The following is a 20,204-nucleotide window of genomic DNA, read 5'->3' on the forward strand; positions in this document are numbered from 1 at the left end:
TAAGCTACTCTGCAAATTCCACAGAAGCCCCTCAGAGACTGAGAGGAAAACTGGGGGGAGAGGAAGGAATTACACAGCTTTCCTACGTGAAAACGGGGCCTCTGGGCTTCTATCTTCTGCAGGCTCAGGGAGGCCCTGTGTGCCTCCTGGAATTCCATCACCCACAAAAGTTTTTATTCGTCTCTTCAAAATCTACAGGATAAATTCGGAGATAGTCACAATACAATTGGTCAGCGCTCAAAATGGAGTGAGTTCCCTCCAGGACAGAAGCCAAGAAGGGCACAGATGAGGTACTTGTCACCTCTCCTTGCAGAGGATCATCCAGTGTTTGTCTTGCAGAAAAGAATTATATCAAATAGACACTGTTTTGCTTTTCTTATGGAGGATGTGAAAACATGAGCCCCGGAGGTGGTGAGAAAGAAAAAGTATCGTGTGTGCTTTAGTATGTCCTCAGCTTCTACCTATGGTATAAATTTGTTCGGAGCAAGAAATTATTGTGCTATTTTAATTAAACAAAAGCTTTCTTTTGTTCTTCCAGATCCTGAGGAGATGAAACATATTTTAGCAGCTCACATTAATGGACAAAGAGAAGTCATCCTAGAATGTCAGAGCTGGCAAAATCTTTCCAGATCATCTACACCAGAATTTGCAAACTAATCATGACCCATTACTGCTGTAGTTACAAAAGTATATGAGGTTAACGATCGTGTTTCATGAAAAGACTAGAAAACAACAGAATTGGATCAGAATGCCTTGCACATAGTTAGGGCAAGCGCTGTTTCATGAAACCTTGTTTTAATTGTGTGTGTGAAGTTTGTGTATGCTGGATAACAATAACTACATCTTTTTTTGCTTCATGGTTTTAAAAGTTTGAAAAAGACTGATCTGAATCAGGGAGTTTTAACTTTTAGAAGGAAGTCACAAAGCCTTTTGAGGATCAATAAAAACAGCAGACTTACTTCCCTGAAAACGCATATGCCCACAATTCTGGATGCAATTTCAGGGTGAACCTAAAGTCTGGGTTAAGAATTACAGAAACAGGCCACAACTTTCTTTCTACAGCTGAAGTCCAGAAAGGTTATTATTCTCATATAGGAAAAGGGTTGGGAAAGAGACAAAATATCTTTTTTAACCCCTGCCCCAGTTGTAAGGAGAAAATCTTTTCAACAAGTGAAATGTAGGAGCATTTGAGATCTTGCTTCCCAGCGTGCTGTCAGCTTGGCTAAAATAAACTCTCATTAAAAAATACATAAATAAATAAATAAAATGTAGTTTTGGGGGAATGTTATTACTCCTATTAATAAGAGAATTAAGGCTAAAACGACTAGCGTCTAGATAATATCTTTAATATAGCACATGTTAAATAAATACCTATTAAGTCAACATATGAACTCATTTATTTTAGATCTAGAAATTAAAATTCCTTAAGCAAGATTTGGTAACATTAAACAAGTAAGTAACATGAAGACCAGGTACCTGTTTTGCAGTCTCTCACATGGGCCAACTTCTCTCTGGTACACACACCCAAATCCATGAAGTCCCGTCTGATTTTCCCACCTCTTTCCATGAAGGTACATCCAGCATCACCAGAAGACATGCCACCTTTATCTAAAATATGAAAAGAATGCTGTAACATCTCATCTTATTCTAGTGATATTGTTTACAAATGCTATATAAAAAAATGCATCCACAACCAAAACTCAGAATTTTGTAGCCTTCAATAAAACTGGCCTACATTGCTGAAAACAATCATGATTATACAGAAGTCTTCAGCCTAAAAATAAATAATCGTGAAGGAAGCATGGCATGTTTTGTTAGAAATAACTGATCCTGAGTTAGTCTTACTTCATAATATTTTATCCTTGTCTGATTCTGCTCTTGGCTAAGGTGAAAGTTCGATCTCCCTCTGTCTCACTCTATATCCACTTATGGAGGGTAGCTCTCCCTCCTTCGGCTCTGTGTAACACCCAGAAGAGTTACAGACTATTGGGGAAGGTGAGACATTCAGCCCCAATCTGTGCAGAAGTCCACACCAATAACAAGAAGAGAAATGCCCAGAACACTGCCATAAATTTTTATGCTAGATCGTTCCCTTGAGAATGAAAGCCAGTATTTTACCTTTGGGCATATTACTTGGTTAGGTTCTGGAAAATGTGAAATTGAGATCCAAATGAATATTATCTTTTTAAATGAGTACAAAGAAATTTTGAGTTTTTGGATACAACTTTGGCTCTCTGAAGATAACATGAAAATATAAAAATACAGAATATTACTACAAAGTAATATGACTCACAGTATGACAAATCTCTAGAACGCTGACTTGACCACTGTCCTTTGATAGAGTCACTGGATGCAATTAACTCGAATGTCTCCATCACTTGCTCAAAACTGCTGTTCATACCTTTCTCAGTAGAATCTGGGTTTTCCAAGAAAATCGCAAAATTTATTTAACTTTAAAAATTATCTTCACTAGATTATTCATATCATTCACTGTTCTTGGTTTCAAAAGATGTTGGGTAGTTTCTAAAACTTCAGTCTACCACAGAACGGTAGTTGCCAGAAGCCAGAGGGAGGGGAAAATGGGAAGTTATTGTTTAATGAGTTCAGAGTTTCAGTTTTGCAAGATAAAAAAAGCCCTAAAGATGGATGGTGGTGATGGTTGCACAACTAAAAATGGTTAAAATGGTAAATTTTACAGTATGTATATTTTACCACAATTTTTAAAAATAAATAAGTAGAAATTCAATCTACCCTTAAAGGATGAAGGGTTTCCATCACTTGCTAGTCACAAGAATGTGCAGCAGACGTGGAAAGGAAGTCCTAAGGAAAAGTTGGGATAAGGACTGAATGGTGGCAGCAGTGCTGAACCTGATGCACTGCCTCGCATAATAGCTCTCCTGAGGGACCACATGCACATCTGTGAGTTCAGATTACAAAGGGTGCTTGTGCAGGGCTAGAAAAACTCCAGCAGAAAACAAGAGAGCCAGGTATAAGAGGAGTGGAAGGGCTGATGATCCTAAGAGTCCGGAAGAATCTACCCACAGCAGCCCTACCCACAGAGACTGCTCAAAGCTTACGTGGTTATTAGCAATTCATGGGCAGGACAAGGGAGACAGCTAACAGATTTCGGCAGTGGTTATAGGCTAGCTATATTGCGTATCCCCCAAATTCCTATGTTGAAGTCTTAACCCCTGATATCTCAGAATGTAATTGTATTTGGAGATAGGGTCTTTAGAGAGGTAGTTAGGTTAAAATGAAGTCATTAAAATGGGGTCTAATCCAGTACGACTGGTGTCCTTACAAGAAGAGATTAGAGCACAGATGAATACAGGAGAAAGACCATGGTGAAGACACAGGGAGAAGACAGCCATTTACAAGCCCAGTTGAGAAGCCTCTGAAGATATTAGCCCTGAAGACACCTTGATCTTGTCATTCCAGCCTCCAAAATTATGAAATAGCACATTTCTATAGTTTAAGCCACCTTGCTGTGGTACTTTGTCACAGCAACCCTAGAAAATTAGCCCTTTGGGTATGCCAACTCACACTGTGTGATAGTGGCTACTTAAAGTAGCATGTTGACGGACATCCTGAGGCCAAATCTGGTGACATCTAACACAGGCGGGGAAGGAAGGAGAGAGCAGTAGCAGCAGGCATGCCATGGTTCTTCCATTCCTGCAAGGTGGTGGCACTGACATTTACATGTCATAAAGGATTTTAAAATATTCTTTCAAAAATTTTCAGTGAACACAAAGAATCCAAAAACTGGCTTCCTGATGTCTGTGGATTCCCAACTGCCACATGCTGTCAGGAAATGCAGCAGCAGATTCTGTGTTTCGGGTCCTGAAGAAACACAGCACGCACAGGGAATCCTCCAGGAAAAGGTAAGTGGGATGCTTAAGAAATGCTCCTGCTGCCGTGAGGCTTAATAGAGTCACTTGTGTTCCATTCAGATGGAACAGCATTGAATGGAACAGACTATTGCACTTACATTGCTGTGAAATCCCACTTGTTCCCACGAAGCCACTGTGAGATGATGCTTCATTATCACTGAGATCAGCAGATGTAAGCTAAAATGGGCAAAAAAAAATGTGGTCAGATTCAAGAAGTTAATTCATAAACCAAAATGTTATTACAAAATAAGAACCATATTATGTCCTCAGTCATTAGATTGCCGTGAGCTAACATTACCAGGTGAAACACTTGAGAGATGGTAAGAGATTGCTCATTCTCGAAAAAAGGAATAAGGACAAGCTATAGTTTTCTGATTTATTAAACTTTGATATTAGTAGCCACTCTGAGCCAGATATAACCGTTAGACCCTGGAGGTATAAAGAGGCAGAGATGTGACCCTTGCATCCAGGGAGCTCATCAGAGGGAAGGTGGTACAGAAGAACACCACCTGATGATCCATGGCCCACAGACATGTGACCTCCAGTGTGAGCATGTGCGTGGTAAGAAAATAAACTGAGCCCTGAGGATCTCTGTCACCAGCTCAGATGATGACAGTCTTGAATAACTGGTCTAAAATTAGTTCATAAAAAGATGAAGAGAACCATTAATATTTTCTTTTTTCCCAGTAACTACTTCTCTTTATCCAAGGAGGAATATATCTTGGCCTGCTAAAAAAAATGCATGAAGTCAAGAGAAGAGCTTTTTTTTGTGTGAGTAAAAGCATAATGACCACAGACTACTCACTTGAATACTTTTGGTCCAAGAGATTGCTCCAAATACTAAGTGTACATAGTAACATCACTCAAAACTTGCTGATTTGCTGGTCAATTGTGTTTAGTTGCCTAAGTCTAGCAAGCAGCCCTACCCACAGAGACTGCTCAAGAAACAGTGGTTCAATCAAAACCACATCTGTGCCTGAGGTTACTTATTTTTATATATGAATTAGCAAAAGGAATGGTATTAGATGATATGCCATATAATGGCAATACTGAAGGTATAGAAATTTTTACCAGGAGACTTAAACCCAAATCAAGTAATTAAAATTCAGAAAGTAGAAAAAGGCGGAGCACTTGCCTCCAAATTTTAGTTCTCTTCACTGGCCAAAGGATCTCTTAATATCTTACTCAGGATAAGAACCCAGAAGGAAGAAATGTGAGAAACCTGGAAAGATTCAAAGTTGAGACAGAAGATAACCCACTGCTTCTTAGGCCAGAGGAAGAGAGAGATGCAGATGAAGGCAGCGGCTATGAAGGATACAGGTAGGAGAAAGCCAGACAATGCCCGCTAAGCGATGTACGCACCGGCGAGGCCTGGGGACGCCCCATTTCTGAGGCTCTGGAGCTCCGGGAGATGCCTCGCGCCCTCACACGGGCCCGCCCACTCATGGGCCCACTCATGTTCCGGATGAGCCCAGAGTGACTTCCAAGGCAGCAAAGTCTCAGTTAGGGTATTTTTTCATTGGCATCCAAATGGCATGGCCGTGACGGGAGGTGGTGGGTCACTGACTCCTGGGGAGGAAACGCCCCAAGTCCCACGCGTGGGTGGAGGGACGACGCACAGCCCGTAGGGATCGGACTGTGCGGAGAGGAGCGCAGAGTGGGAGCGGGGGTGCAGCCCGGAATGGGGTGGCGTGGGCGGGATGAGAGGGAGGGGCTGTGGACTGAGGCCCAGACTTCCCTTTTCTTTCCATCACTCTCACTCTCAAATTTGGCCTTACCCAACTGTGTAGTTTTTGCCCATCTTATGAGTGGAAGGTTGAATCATACTTCCTTCAGTGTGGGTACACAATTCTTCATCTATGTGATAGATATGGAGTTTTCTATTCTATGAATTGTCTCTTTACACCTGTTGCTGTTTTGAAAATTGGGCTTCTCATGTTTTTCTTTGTGATTTGGGAGAAATTTTATCTTTTTTTTTTTTAACGTTGCAAATATCTACTACCAATCTATCACTTGTTAATTTTGACCTATGAAGTCCTTTATCTAACCAAAATTGTTCATTTTGATGTAGTCAGATATACCAATTTTCAATTTTATGGTTGGTGCTTTTCGAGTCTCTTGGAAAGAAAATTTTCCCTGCCCTAAGTTTACAAGGACAATATATGTATCTTTCAGGATTGTACATAAATATACAGACATACACATATATGAACATATGTTATGTGAAGAGGGACCTAATTTTATCTCCATACAGTGAGCCATTTTCCCTAACATTGTCTATTAAACAGTGTATACTTTTTGTAATGGTTTGTGGAGCTACCTTCAGCAAATGACAAATTCTCATATATACCTAGATCTGGTGTGTGCTTTCCATTTCTATTCTACTTATCTATATCTGCTCTTCACCAATACTTTGCCACTTATTATTTCTTTATAATATTCATAAAATCTGTCAGAGCAAGTCCTTACCCTTTAATTTTTTTCAATTGTTTATTTACAAACTATTGTTCCATATTAATTTTAAAATGGTTGTCAAGCTTCTTTAAAAATTCTGCTTAATTTTTAATTGGCATTGTATGAAATATATGAATTAACTTGAAAAGAATTGTCATCTTTGCAATGCTAGATTACTCCATTTATTCAAGGTATTTTTCTGTCTTTTTTTTTTTTGCATAGCAGTCAAAATGGTTTACTCACATTTGTTAAAATCAGCTGAAATGATGACATTTATAAAGTATAATGTGGTTCTTTCACAATAGTTCATTGTATCATTAATGTTCCATCCGCTGCTTTCAACTGATCAGGACATGTGGACTCAACACAGCAGCTAGATGAACTCAAAATTGCCTCAATTGGAAGCGCTTTCCATTTCAATGTGCGCGGCTGGCCCACCCTCATTTCAAAAGCTGGCATAAGTTGTCTCTCTGAGACTTTACAACTTCCTTCCCTCTTTTTCTTCTGACATTGTTTCCCAGATTGGCTCCTTGATGTGTTCTGGTAACGTTCTAATTTTGTCTTTGTAACTTCCATGGCAACTCCTTCAGGTAAGTTTCCTTGATCGTATTCCAAGTAGACATCTGCTGTACTTCCAGTTAGATGTTCTAACTCCAAACATCTATAAAGTGTTCTCATTTCATACTGAACACGGTGCTTCTTGAAAATATGCACTGATTTGAGGAGAGTAAATTGCTCTGATTTCCTTGGAGGTTCACGTACTTTAATAAAGATACCAAGTTCCTTGGCACAATATTTGGAAGTGTTCAAAACAGCCTTGCCATGGCCTTTTTCCAAAACTGACAGTCACTTACATAATGTGTCTGGGTCATCTGAAATAGCTATCATAGGCTTGGTCAAATTCTTGGGAACATCGGTGTGTAGGTTTGAAAACTGTACGCACTTCATATTGGTACTGAGAAGAAAGCCACTATTTTTGGCTATACTCCTCTTAGAGCTGTTCACGGAAAAATTCCTTGAACCCTGCCAGAGGAGCCTACACAAGGCCCAAGGGCTGTTTGTACTGTTGTTTTGTTGTCCTGGCCCTCTTTCTGCCCTTTAATAACATTTAAATTTTTTTTATAAAAGTCTTATTATTTAATTTTGGAAATTTTATAGTTTTTGTTACTACCATGATAACAAGATACCATGTATTTTGTTTTCACTATGTTTCCTTATTAATTATCTGTATAGACACATGATCATTATTTTTGTAAGGTGATATCATTTATTGAGTTTGCTTAACTCAGTTCTTATAGCTGCTTTTGATTAACTGAGTTTGAATATAGTTGATCATATTATCTACAAATAATTAAAATTTCATTTCATCCCTTATTTTTATTTCTTTTTCTTATCATGTTGGTCTTTTTCTGTCTACTATTGAAAGTTACTGTGATAGCTAGCATTCTTGTCTTTCCCCTGATATTAAGGGGACTATCTCTGAAATGTCCCCATTTTATTCAATGTTTGCTGTAAATATCTGGTTTTTAGTGTTTATCATTTTAAGGAAGCTCCCTCTATTCCTAGTTTTCAAAGATTATTTTCATTATAAATATGTGTAGAACTTTGTTAAATATTACCATGGATCTATCAAAAAGCTTGTGCTAAAATTATAAAGACACAGTACAGACAGTTCATCAGAGTTATTCAGAGTCCGTCAGGAGGGGCAATAAGTAGATAAATGTGGTAGATGCACAAAGTGGAGTACTAGGCCAACAGTCACAAACGATGCCTTAGAGATATATCCAGCAACATGAATAGATCTTCAACAAATTGTTTTGAATGAAGAAAAAGCAAGAAAGGATTGAGATCTATACTTTGGCAAAATAACACGTTAATTTTTAAAACATTAGGGGCATATGTACTTGGATATGTACTAATTTTTTTCAAATAAACATATATACCCAAGGGTAACCAACAGACATAATAAATTGAGTACCTATATAAAGGAGAAGAACAGGAGTGGGAATGGGGGAAGTGAAAAGGAAAGCAAAATATAATACAGTATAGAACTTGCACAGACCCATGAGAATCATGTACAGTGAAATGAAGAATATGATTCATTTAACTCTCTGTACTTGAGGCCCTAAAATTAAATAAATATAATAGCTAATGTTTAATGAATACCTAAAGAATGCCTGGCTCTGGGGCCAACATTACTGTCTTCATTTTATAGATGAGAAAATTGAAGCTTAGAAAACTTAAGTGACTCACCTACAGTGTTACAACTTGTGTGGCAGAGCTGGGATTCCAGCTCAGATCAGTCTACCTATAAAGTCCACACCATATCATGTCCTATTCACTTCCCTTCAAGGTGATCTGCATTACTTTAGATAGAGCCCCAGTCCTGTGTAATAGGCTATGCTCTGCCTTCTACTTATTCCCCATCAGAGTACTCTTAGGTTCTCAAGAAATCATTAACCTTGAGGGCTGACAAGTGCAAGAGGTAATGATGGCCTTTGGCAGAGACAGCCAGTGAAACCACTCAAATAAAAAACATAAAAATTTTAAATGAATGAATCCAAAAGTTGGGGATTAGAAAGGAGAGGCAGATAAAAATCTAGACAAGAATTTGCAATCTAGCACCAGAATCTGGATAAGAAAACTACTTTTGAAAATCTGTGCTTCTGAGTAGAAGAATCATCTTTATCTCCATGTTTTCTAAATTTACCACCTCCTGGTAAATTTGACTCATATCGATGAGATAGCACTAGAGTGACAAGAAAGGCTGAGAATATGTATAAGTTACTTGAAACAATCAATTTTTTTTCAATTTTCCAAATACTGGCTCGTTATACATCAGAAATATCAATTATTTTCAATCATTATCTGCATTTTTCAACTCTCTGTTATGATTACGATATGACACACAAAGCAGTCACCTTGTGCCCTCCACATGTGACTTTTAAAGGCAGAATACTCTCTGTAATAGGTAGGCAGCACAGCATGGTACGAGTATACATAGGCTTTAGAGTAAGACTGGGTTGAGATGCCAACTCCATCGCTTACTAGCTATCTGACCCAAGAAAATGTACTTAATTTCCTTTTTTTAAATTTTAATTAGTTTTAAATATACAGTATATTGGTTAGACATCTATATAGTTCATGAAATGATCCCCCCAATTGCTCCCTCCTCCTCTGACCCTCCACCTAGCCAACATCTTAATGCTAACTGCATTCCCTATCCCATGCGCTCCATCCCCAAGACCATCCTTCAGCTACTAATTTGTACTTCTTTAACCCTTCACCCCATTCTCCCAGCCTCCCAAATCCCCCTCCCCTCTGTCCATCACCAAATTGTCCACTGTATTTGTGAGTCTGTTTTTGATTAGTTTGTTCTTTTTATTCCTTAGATTCTGCATGTAAGTGAAATCATATAGGGTTTATCTTTCTCTGTCTGACTTAAATACCTTCTCAGTCCATCAAAGCAATATTTTTTTCTATCCTTTTCTTTTTCATATGTGGGGGTCTTGTTTTCTTATCCTTTCAGCCACTCTATCTTTTGGTTGGAGCACTCGATTCTTTTCCATTTAGGGTACTTATTGATAGGAATGTAGTTGTTACCATTCTTTATTCCCGTTTTGATGCATGTTTTTTCTTCTTAAAGAAGTCCCTCCAACATTTCCTGTAATATTGGCTTGGTGGTGATAAACTTCCTTAGCTTATTTTTGTCTGGGAAGCTCTTTATCTGTCCTTCAACTCTAAATGATAGCTTTGCTGGATAAATTATTCTTGGTTGTAGATCCTTTTTGCCAAGTCCTTCTGTCCTGCATAGTTTCTTTTGAGAAATCAGCTGTGAGTCTTATGGGTTTTCCCTTATAAGTAGCTGTTTTTCTCTTGCTGCTTTTAATATTCTTTCTTTGTATTTAACTTTTGGCATTTTAATTATGATGTGTCTTGGTGTGAGCCTCTTTGGATCCCTGATTTTTGGAGTTCTCTGAGCTTCCTAGGGTTTTATGTCCATTTCCTTCACCAAGTTAGGAAAGTTTTCCATCATTATTTCTTCAAACAGCTGTTCAACATCTTGATTTTCCGCAGTTATGTCAATCAGACAGATATTTAGACCCTTAATAGTGTCCCATATGCTCCTTAAATTATTTTTATAGTCTTGGCATCTTATCTCTTGCCATTCTGATTGCACGTCCTTGGCTTTCCCATCCTTTAGATAAGGCACTTGATCCTTTTCTTTATTCACTTTGTTTATTCCTTTGTTTATTCCATTTAATATACTTCTCATCTCAGATAACATGTTCTTCATTTCAGACTAGTTCCCTTTTATAATTTCCATTTCCATTTTTATATTTTTATCTCTTTGTTGGAGTTCCCTACACTTCTCAAAAGTTCATTGAGCATCTTTATAACCAGAGTTTTGAACTCTGCATCTTGTCGGAAACCAGCCGACCAAGTCAAACCAGGTACCTGAATGGGGGAGGGGGGACTGAGAAAAAAGAGAAGACAGACAGGGTGCAGGAGGGAGAACAGATCTCACAACTGTCTCTCCGAGTTTATTTCTTATGCTTCTTTTTATACATAATCTGTTCCTTTGTGTATCCCAAGATAACATAATTAAAGTAACATCCTGAAGATCGAGGTACAATTGACACTTCCTTTGACACTCCCTTCGACACTCCCTTTGACACTCCTTTTGTCTATATTTAATCTTCTTCTTCCTGGAATTTCACAGAAGCAGCCTTTTCCCTTTTTTTTATGCAAGCAGGCCTCCCGAGATAATCCATGCACTCTTTTGAATTTTGGGAGCTTTAGCTCCCTACAGCATCTGTTAGATTACTTGACTCCGTTATATCTGGATCTCTGTTTTGTTCTCTCAAATGGCTTCTGATTCTTTGTCTTCCCATTATGGCTGTCTTTCTGTGTCTGTTTCCATGTACTAAGCAACGCTCCTACGTCTCCCGGTCTTATTGTAAGTGTGGATTTGTGAAGTAGGTGTCTAGTGGCACAGTCCTGAAAGGGGTTCAGCTGTAGGCCAAATTTAGCCCAAGCCTCTAACCCTCTGGAGCCACTTGTTAAGATTCAGCAAGCAATCCACAGATGCTGTGCTTATAGTTGCCCCAAAAGGCCACACCAGAAACTGAGGCCAGCTGCCTCCTCCAGTATGAGTCTCAGCAAGGAGCACCTGACTCGCTGAGGATATACCAGGATGTGTCTTGGGTGGGGCTGCAAGTTGAGGGAGGCAGGGTTTCATGGACTTCTCTGGGTGGAGCAATGTTAGTTATCCACTTTGATGACATCACGGCTATGGTGGTGCTGTGTCTGTGCACTGGGAGAGGGGAGGGCTCAACAGGGAACAATGGATACTGCCGGCACTTCTGTACCGAGAGGGTCTTGCCTTGGCCCTCACTCCGACAATATCTCCCCGTAAGTCTCTGGTGCCCCCTGGGTGCAGCCGAATCGGCACTGGTGCTCAGAGTGAGCAGGTCCGTCACCGCGAAAACCCGCTTGCGAACGTGGCACCTTTAAGAGGAGTCTGCCACTACCACTACCACTGCCACGACCACTCAGCTGCTCAAGACTGGACAACCCCGCATCCTTGCCCCATCCTACCTGCTGCCGTTGCAGGGTGATTTCTTGGATTTCTGCCTAGTTATATGACTTGTTCATCCCAGGCGATTTTTCCTTGCTGCTGCTCCTTGTTCCCATCGCAACTTTAGTTTGATCTCCAGAGGGATGAACAGAGCCTCTATTATCTATGTCATTTTTTTTTTTTCCTCCTGTACTTAATTTCCTTTGGCTTCAGTTTCTTCAGTTCTAAGACAGGATAATGATATGGCAGGATTTCTCAATCTTGGCACTATTCACATTTTTGGGGCCGGAAAATTCACATTGTGGGGGACTATCCAATGTATTATAGGATGTTTACCAGTATCCCTGACCTCTGCACACTGGGTGCTAGTATCATCTTCTCTAATTGCGAGAACCAAAAATGTCCCTAGATCCTGCCAAATGTCTCCTGGAGGACAAACTGCCCCAGTAAGAGAACTATTGAGATATGGCTGCTTCTCGGGGTTGTTTTGAGGATTAAATGAAGTAACAATAATGATGCAGTGTTTGGCATATAATAAAAATTGGATAATTAGTTATCATAAGAATGTCTGGTGGACAAATTTTAGAAAAATAAATTTAATACAAGTGTTTTTTCATATTTTGTACTTTTGAACTTGTGTCAAATTACTTCATGTGCATATGCTAGCTCGTGATGTTGCTAATCCTAAACAACTCTTGTCTTGTGTCACCCTTCACATTCTCCTCAGCCTACATTTTAACTCCAACCTTTGCTGTGGTGACCAGCTGTACACAGTGTAACCTCAGCTGCACTGTATATCTCTCACTTCTGTCCCAGGGCTTTCTTGCTGTAGCAGGATACTCACATCTGCTCAGCCATTCTGACACAGGAACAATTCTCAAAGTGTGAGGTAGCTAACACATAGTAGAGGCAACCTTTGGCCAGTATGGGGTGGAAAATGGTGGATAAGTATTCCTCCTTCCATCCATTGGGCAGGTGATTTTGAGACACATTCTGTGGCTTCACAGAGGGTCCTCATAGGACCAAGTATCTTACCTCACAGTGGTGATCAGCTTGATAGTGCATCCTTAGTTTGACTTCATCCTTCCATGTTACACTCTTCACAGTCCCTCTCTACCATTCCTTGCAATCATTTCCCAAAATAATTTTCCTGTATTCAAGCCCTTATCTCAGATTCTATTTTGGAGAGAACCTAGACTAGCATAGTTCAATAAGAAAATACAGTATTCACTCATTGAAAACATATTTCATTCCGACTATGGTCCCAAGCATTGGTATGTGAATTTTATCAATGAGGAAAAATACAATTAAAAGACTTAACTCATTCTGCAAGTCAGCTGTAAAATCAGTTTTTCAGTTATTTGGTCCAGTAGCTGTATCTTAAATTTTTTAATGATTTTTATTAGGAAAACCTGTAAATAATGACAACCTGTAAGTGCAGACATGTTCAGATCAACTAATTCGTTCAGTATCCATGGTTCCGACTTGTACCAAATTAATTCCCCAGGCACAAGTATAGATAGTAAAATACTTGTGAAATTAGTTCATCAATGGTGTTGTCTTCTTTGGACCCTATTTCAACAATACTTACTGGATTAATTTTGAATAGTCTTATTTTTTAACTTTTATTTTGAAATATATCACATTTACAGAAAAGTTACAAGACTAGCACAAAGAACTTTTCACCAAGATGCACTGGTTAACATTTTGAAATATTTGCTTTATCATTTTCTCTCATTACATATATATTCTTCTGACCCATTTTAAAGAAGTTGTAAACATCAAGCCCTTTAATCCCCTAATATTTTAGTGTGCATTTGTTAAGAACAAGAATATCTTCCTATTCTCTTATATAACAACACAATCACAAAATTAACAAGGATAAAACACTATTGTCTAACCTACATTCCATATTTAATTCCACAATTGTCCCCAAATGTCCTTTAAAGTAATTTTTTTTTCTTGTCCAGAGTACACTTAGGTCAGGATAATTCATCGATTTGGCTGTCGTGCCTCTTTAGTCTTCTTTAATCTGTAACACGAACAATCTTGCTCTCTCTCTTTTTTTTTTAATAAATTGTGAGAAATATGTTAGAATGGCCAGAGAAGGAAAAATTCCCATTACGCACTACATGTTAACTATTTAACCACTGTAATGGAAATTTTTCCAAACATATTATCTGTCTCCTGGTCTGTAGTAGATGCTCTAAAAGTCAATTAACTCCTTCTGGAGACCTGAACATAGTAGCATTGACTATTCTGTGCTGCAGAGGTGTATCAGAGGTATATCTACACACACTCCCATTGTGCTCCAGAAAAGGATTTAATATTACTTACATATGTACAAAATACAATAGAGGAAAAATGGTTACAATGGAAAGCTTCTTTCTTCCCTAGTTCCTCCCTACTTCTCTAGCTATTAGGTTTGCACTTTCCTCGCCCAAATGTTTTCTTTCCTTTTCCCTGGGAAAATCGATCCACATCCAGCAGGAAGTCCCAACCCAGAGACCACAGGGTGGATTATTGCTTTCTTTGGTCCTAAGTACTTTTACCTTGGTGGGTACTTTCTTTAATTAAAACAATATTAAAAGTTATATCTTACGACTTAGTGGTGTGAAAATGAATATATTTTAGATACCACATATAAATGAAACTGCACAGTATTTATCTTTCTCTGTCTGACTTAATTCACTTAGCATAATATCTTCTAGGTGCACCCATGTTGCCGTGAATGGCAAAATTTCATTCTTTTTTATTGTGGTGTAATATTTCACTATATATCTATACCACAAGTTCTTTATTCATTCATAGGAACAGAGCCCAAAGGGATAGTTACCAGAAGAGAGGGGATGGAAGAATGAGTTAAAACAAGGTGAAAGAGAATAAAATCAATAATATTGTGGTAAGTTTTCACAGTGACAGATGATTAGTAGAATTAATGGGGTAATCATATTGTAGGGCATAAAAATGTCCAATCACTATAATGTATACCTGAAATTAATATAACTGATATCATATTATATACCAACTATACTTAAATAAAAAGTAATTTACTAACCTCAACAAAATAAAAAATGAATATATTTGTATTATATTAAATCATTTTCTTCTACCTAAAAATTTCTTTCTCTTCTGATTTTAAAAGAAATTAAAACATTTTCTTTCAAGTACTCCCAAAAGTATTGTGGGTCTTAGGCACTGTGCTTACTGTGTCTAATGCATAAAGCAGTCCTGCTCTCACCCTCATATGCATTTCCCAAATTGAGTGATATGATGTGGGAGCATACTCAGGAGCTATAACAAGAAGGTCAGGGATGGCCCCTGACTTCAAGTCCCCGTGGAAGTGTGCCGAAGGTACCTGAGGGTGGATCCCAGGCTCAGGATCGATAGCCAAGGGTAGATGAGGGTCTCCAGCACAGATTTTTTTTGTGTTGGTCCCCTCTGTTTTAGCTGCAGGTATGTCCACTTATTTAATTATGGAACCTGTTAGAGCAGCACATGTATTATTCCTAGGGACAGGTATAATATGGGTAGGGGAGTCTACAACCATGCCACCCTGAGCAAGCCCAATCCCGTCTAATCTAGGAAGCTAAGCAGGGTCAGGCCTGGTTAGTACTTGGATGGGAGACCACCAAGGAAGACCAGGTGCTGTAGGCATAAAAAAAAATAATAATAATAAATAAATAAATAAATAAATAAATAAATAAATAAATAAGGGATTGTAAGCTGACAAGTTCCTTGCAGTCTGTGAGGTTAATCAAGGGTTGCCTCACCTAAAAAAAATAATAATACAATAATAATACAAGTGGCAGGGTAGCACCGCCTAAACTCTTACTGGGAAAGGAAATAGTTCCTTAATTAGCAAAGCTCTTCCTCCTCCCCTGCAAGTTAGTATGTCTCCCATTATTGTGTGGGGTTGCCTTTGGTTTCCAGCTCTTCCCTGGAGCCTACCAGAATAAAAAATGAAATTATAATCTCTAAACTTTGGCTGCTCACTGGTTACTCCAAGGAAGAGCTCCAAATTTATGACTCCAGTAAGGATTGAATTAAAGCTTTTAATTTTCTCAGACTGGAGGTTGAGATGGAGGGATATAGTTTATTAGCAACTCTATAAGGTAAAGGAGCATTACCAGGAGTCTGTTAATGCTTGAGATTTACAAATTTAGAGCTGTCAACTTCAATCTGAAGAACTGAGAATATAAGCCTCCTAAGTGTTCAGTGGGCTCAGCTCCCACTCACTCCCCTAAGGAACTCATGCCTCAAATAATTCTGCCCCCAATATGCCCTATTGTCAGACTTGATGCTCAAAGTCTGGTCTTCCTAAATGGAGTTATGATAGCTGAGATTTTTTTAGGGTGATACAATTCAAATTTGGTAAGATTCCAAGTAACCAAGTCTAATCTTGTTTTAGCCTGATACTGTGGTAATATTCACTAGGCAAAGAGAATGTTCCTGGTACACAATGGAGTTTACAGTGAAGGGAAAAGTGGGTTATGTTCTGACAGTGCACCCCAGCTCCAACGGGACTGTTCTGCTCTAATTTGTTTTACACATTGGGGTTCCACACACAATTTTGTTTGAAAACTAGGTTCTGTCCCTGAAAAAAAAAAAGTGTAAAAGCCGCACATATAGGCTTTTCTCTTGCTTTTGGGCAAGAAACCACCTAAACAATCCTATATGAAGTTCAAAGATTTAGAACAGCAATATTCCATCCACCTGAACTCAGGTCGTGCACAATGAAAACAATAGCCTTGGAGTCTGAGAGAATCAACCGTAGCTCTGCAGTAGGGAGCTCTGTGACCTTAAACAAGTAACACAGCCTCTTAGTTATCTATAAAATGGGATCATAACACTTAACTCACAGGAAATATTGTGAAAATGGGATAATGTGTGTGGGAAAGTAGCCAGCTTAGATAACAGGAACGATAAAGTTTACCTTTTCTGTGCTCTCTTTCCCCCTTAGAGAAACCCATGTACTCTTCCTGTTAATGAAACTTCTTTCCTACCTTATGGTTCAAAACCCATTTTCTGTTATTTAAGCCCCAGCAAAGATAAAAGATGTCAGATAACATTCTGAACAATGAGTCCTCATGTGTTAAAGAAAATTATTTTATTTATTTGGTTACTTGTTTATTTTTTGATTCCTTCCATATGGTTCTACCATGAGAATGTGAACTTTGTGTGTTTGCTACTTTATCCCCAGCAACTAGTCAGGTTCCAGCACTTGGCAAACTATTTGTTGGATAATTAAAGATGTTTGAAGACCATGAGAAAATTCCCCTTAGTTTTGTCTTCTCTGCTTTATGTTGTCTTATTGTTTCACACTTCTCCATAAAGAAATTTTTTTCAACTCTTTAATCATCTTTCCCAAATAACTCAGCAATTCTGAAAGCAGGATACTAGTTAAAAGAAGACAAAAATCGTTATTCTGATGCATTATGACACATAGAAATAAACTTGAATCTTGCTTATTTAATTCAACTTGCTCACTGCTTAGAGTCTAGGTCCTAGACTAATATACTTAATAAACAAAGTAAGATATTATAACCATAATCCCAAGAGAATGCAAACAGACTTTCAAGCAGAATGGCAGGTTGCTAAAATTAATGTCTACATAATTGTAGTTTATGGCATATACTACGTACTTACAGAATTACTAGGCAATAAAAGACCTTGATAAATGTTTGAAGAAGGAACAGAGTAGTGTATGACTCATTTCCAAGTGAGCTATATAATATTTTTTATTATTTTATTATGAAATAATGAAAAAAAGTTTAGAATTTTATTAGTCATTGCAGAGGATTGCTGGCAAATAAAGTGTGTTCAGATAGAACAAAGCAGATGTAATGAGTAAAGACATTCATTCCTTTTGGCTGCAAAGGGAGTTTAGCTGTTAAGACTGGTGAGAAAAATAAATATAATATAGAAAAGTATAAAAAGAAAAAAAGACAATGAATTTGTTAATTGGAAACTTTTTAAGTGGCATCTGAATTACTGAAGATTTTCTATTTAATTATGTATAGAGTATGATAAATAGATATTCATTTAAAAGTGTAACTCAGAAAAATACTGCAGGCAAAGCGTTTATGCCCTGAAAACACAAAGAGACACATCATTACGTGGAAATAAAGAGGAACTTTGTAGTCAGTCTTACTGATTTGCTTTACAGATTGAGAATTAGAGAGCAAAGCTACCTGTGCTGCTATGAGCTAATCACTTTAATCTCTCATATGAGTCAATAAAAGAATAAATGGACTTGCCTGTTTATTTGTATTGGGTAGTCTACTCTAGGCTTCCTAAGAGTCCTGACCCAAAACATCAGTATAATGTAAAACCAAGGATAGCATCATGCAAAGTTGGCACATTGACCTTTTTTAGTTCCTGGGTAAGAATATCTAAAACCATTTCCTTTTCAATTTATCAAGTAAAAGGACAGCATTGTCAGACATTTAAACAATAACATAGAAGAAGACGAATGTGGAGGTAACCACTAAGCCAACAATTTCTTCTTATTTCTTAGAACATAAAAACCTGAGAGAATACGGTTAAGTGGCATAGGTCAAGGTATAAACTTAAATAACCAAATTCTTACCATATGGATCCAGCAGTGGCATTCACTGGTATTTAACCAAAGGAGTTAAAGACTTCCTACACATAAACTTGCACATGGTTGTTATAGCTGCTTTATTCATAATTGCTACAACTTGGAAGCAACCAAGGTGTCCTTCAATATATGAATAAATAAACTAGTATATCCAGATAAAGGAATAGTATTCAGTGCTAAAAAGAAATGAGTTATCGAGCCATGAAATGATATGGAGGAACCTTAAATGCATTTACTAAGTGAAAGAACCCAATCCGAGAAGGCTACATACTGTATTCCAACTCTATGGCATTCTGGAAACAGCAAAACTATGGAGACACTAAAAAGATCAGTGATCTCCAGGGCTTATGGGAGTGGGCGGAATAAATATGTGGAACAGAGGATATTTAGAGCAGTAAAACTACCCTGTATGAAACTGTAATTGTGAATATATGTCATTATATATTTATCCAAATCCACAAAACGTACAACACCAAGAGCGAAACCTTATGTAAACTATATAGACTTTGAATGATTATGACATGTCAGTGTAGCAAATATACCATGCTGGTGGGGGATATTGATAATGGGGAAAACTATGCATGTATGAAGGCAGGAGATATAAAGGACATTTCTGTAGCTTCCTCTCAATTTTGCTGTGAACTAAAAGTGCTCTAAAATATAGAGTCTAATATATGTATGTATATATATGTATGTATGTATATATTTATATAGTCTAATATATATGTGTGTATATATATATAACATATATATGTGATAAAGATCTTATATATAGAATATACAAAGTAATAGAATACTCTTCAGTAATAAAAAGGAACTACTGATACACGTAACTATACTGAAGAGTCTCAAATGCATCATGTTAAAAGAAGCTAGAATGAAAGGTTACATACTACTTAATTTTATTTATGACACTTTAGAAAAAACAAACTATAGCAATTGAAATCAGATTAATGGTTGTCAAGAGATGGGGGTAGTGGGAGCTGTATCCAGAGAGGCATGAGGAAAATTGGGGGGGTGACGAACTTGGCCACAGAGCTGGTTCCTAGATCCTAAAACGCCATTTATTGGCAGTGCTGCACCACCAGAATCACTGTAGTGAGTTAACTGAACTAACTAAATTTCGTTAGGCTTCAGACATGCAAATGGAATATGTGAACTAAACTCTTGAGACTTCTATCTGGTCAAAAATCTGTAAAAAGAGGAAGAAGCACTGGCAAAGGCCATGTCTCCTCTTTGAAATTTCTGGGCAAACGAAACTAACTTATTCAATGATTTCTCTCCCTTTTAGGGAACACTCTAAAAGTTTAAGCCTCATTTTCAAGGCTCTTAATTATCAGACCCTGCTCTCTTCTCCAGAATCACCTCTTACCCTTCTTACCTCCCACTCCTGCCCCCAGCACACCTTTGTCTTCTAGTCCAGTTCCTCTAATCTACCATTTTCTCTCACACATATGAGCTTTTGCCCGTGCTAATTCCTCTTAAATAGATATCTCTTATACTCACCTCTAATGTGTAGTGGTAACTCCTCTTCATACTTAAAGACTTGAGATTCACAAAACATTGCCTCTAGATCAAGGACACCTTCCCTAATCTCCACTCACTATCCATACCCGAGCTGAATTAGAAATCCCTTATCTATGCTCCCATTACACTCCACATATTCCTTTGCCAT

General features: G+C 38.0%; 1 protein-coding gene and 2 pseudogenes across 1 annotated transcript in view; 1 reads left to right on the top strand and 2 right to left on the bottom strand.

Moving 5' to 3' along the window:
- Positions 1–5,336, bottom strand: part of PIWIL4 (piwi like RNA-mediated gene silencing 4) — a 42,271-nt gene extending 36,935 nt beyond the window's left edge. Inside the window, exons 1-3 of the mRNA XM_039882017.1 lie at positions 5,253–5,336; positions 3,989–4,067; positions 1,477–1,608 (exon numbers count right to left, since the gene is read on the bottom strand). Of these exons, the coding sequence (XP_039737951.1) occupies positions 1,477–1,608; positions 3,989–4,067; positions 5,253–5,336 (295 nt within the window). The remainder of the gene's footprint in view (positions 1–1,476; positions 1,609–3,988; positions 4,068–5,252) is intronic.
- Positions 5,337–6,822: 1,486 nt separating this feature from the next.
- LOC120618130 (28S ribosomal protein S10, mitochondrial-like) lies at positions 6,823–20,204 on the bottom strand (annotated as a pseudogene).
- LOC120618150 (uncharacterized) lies at positions 15,464–15,582 on the top strand (annotated as a pseudogene).

The sequence above is a fragment of the Pteropus medius genome, unplaced genomic scaffold, assembly GCF_902729225.1.
Source record: "Pteropus medius unplaced genomic scaffold, Ma_sr-lr_union100, whole genome shotgun sequence".
Taxonomy (NCBI): Eukaryota; Metazoa; Chordata; class Mammalia; order Chiroptera; family Pteropodidae; genus Pteropus; species Pteropus medius.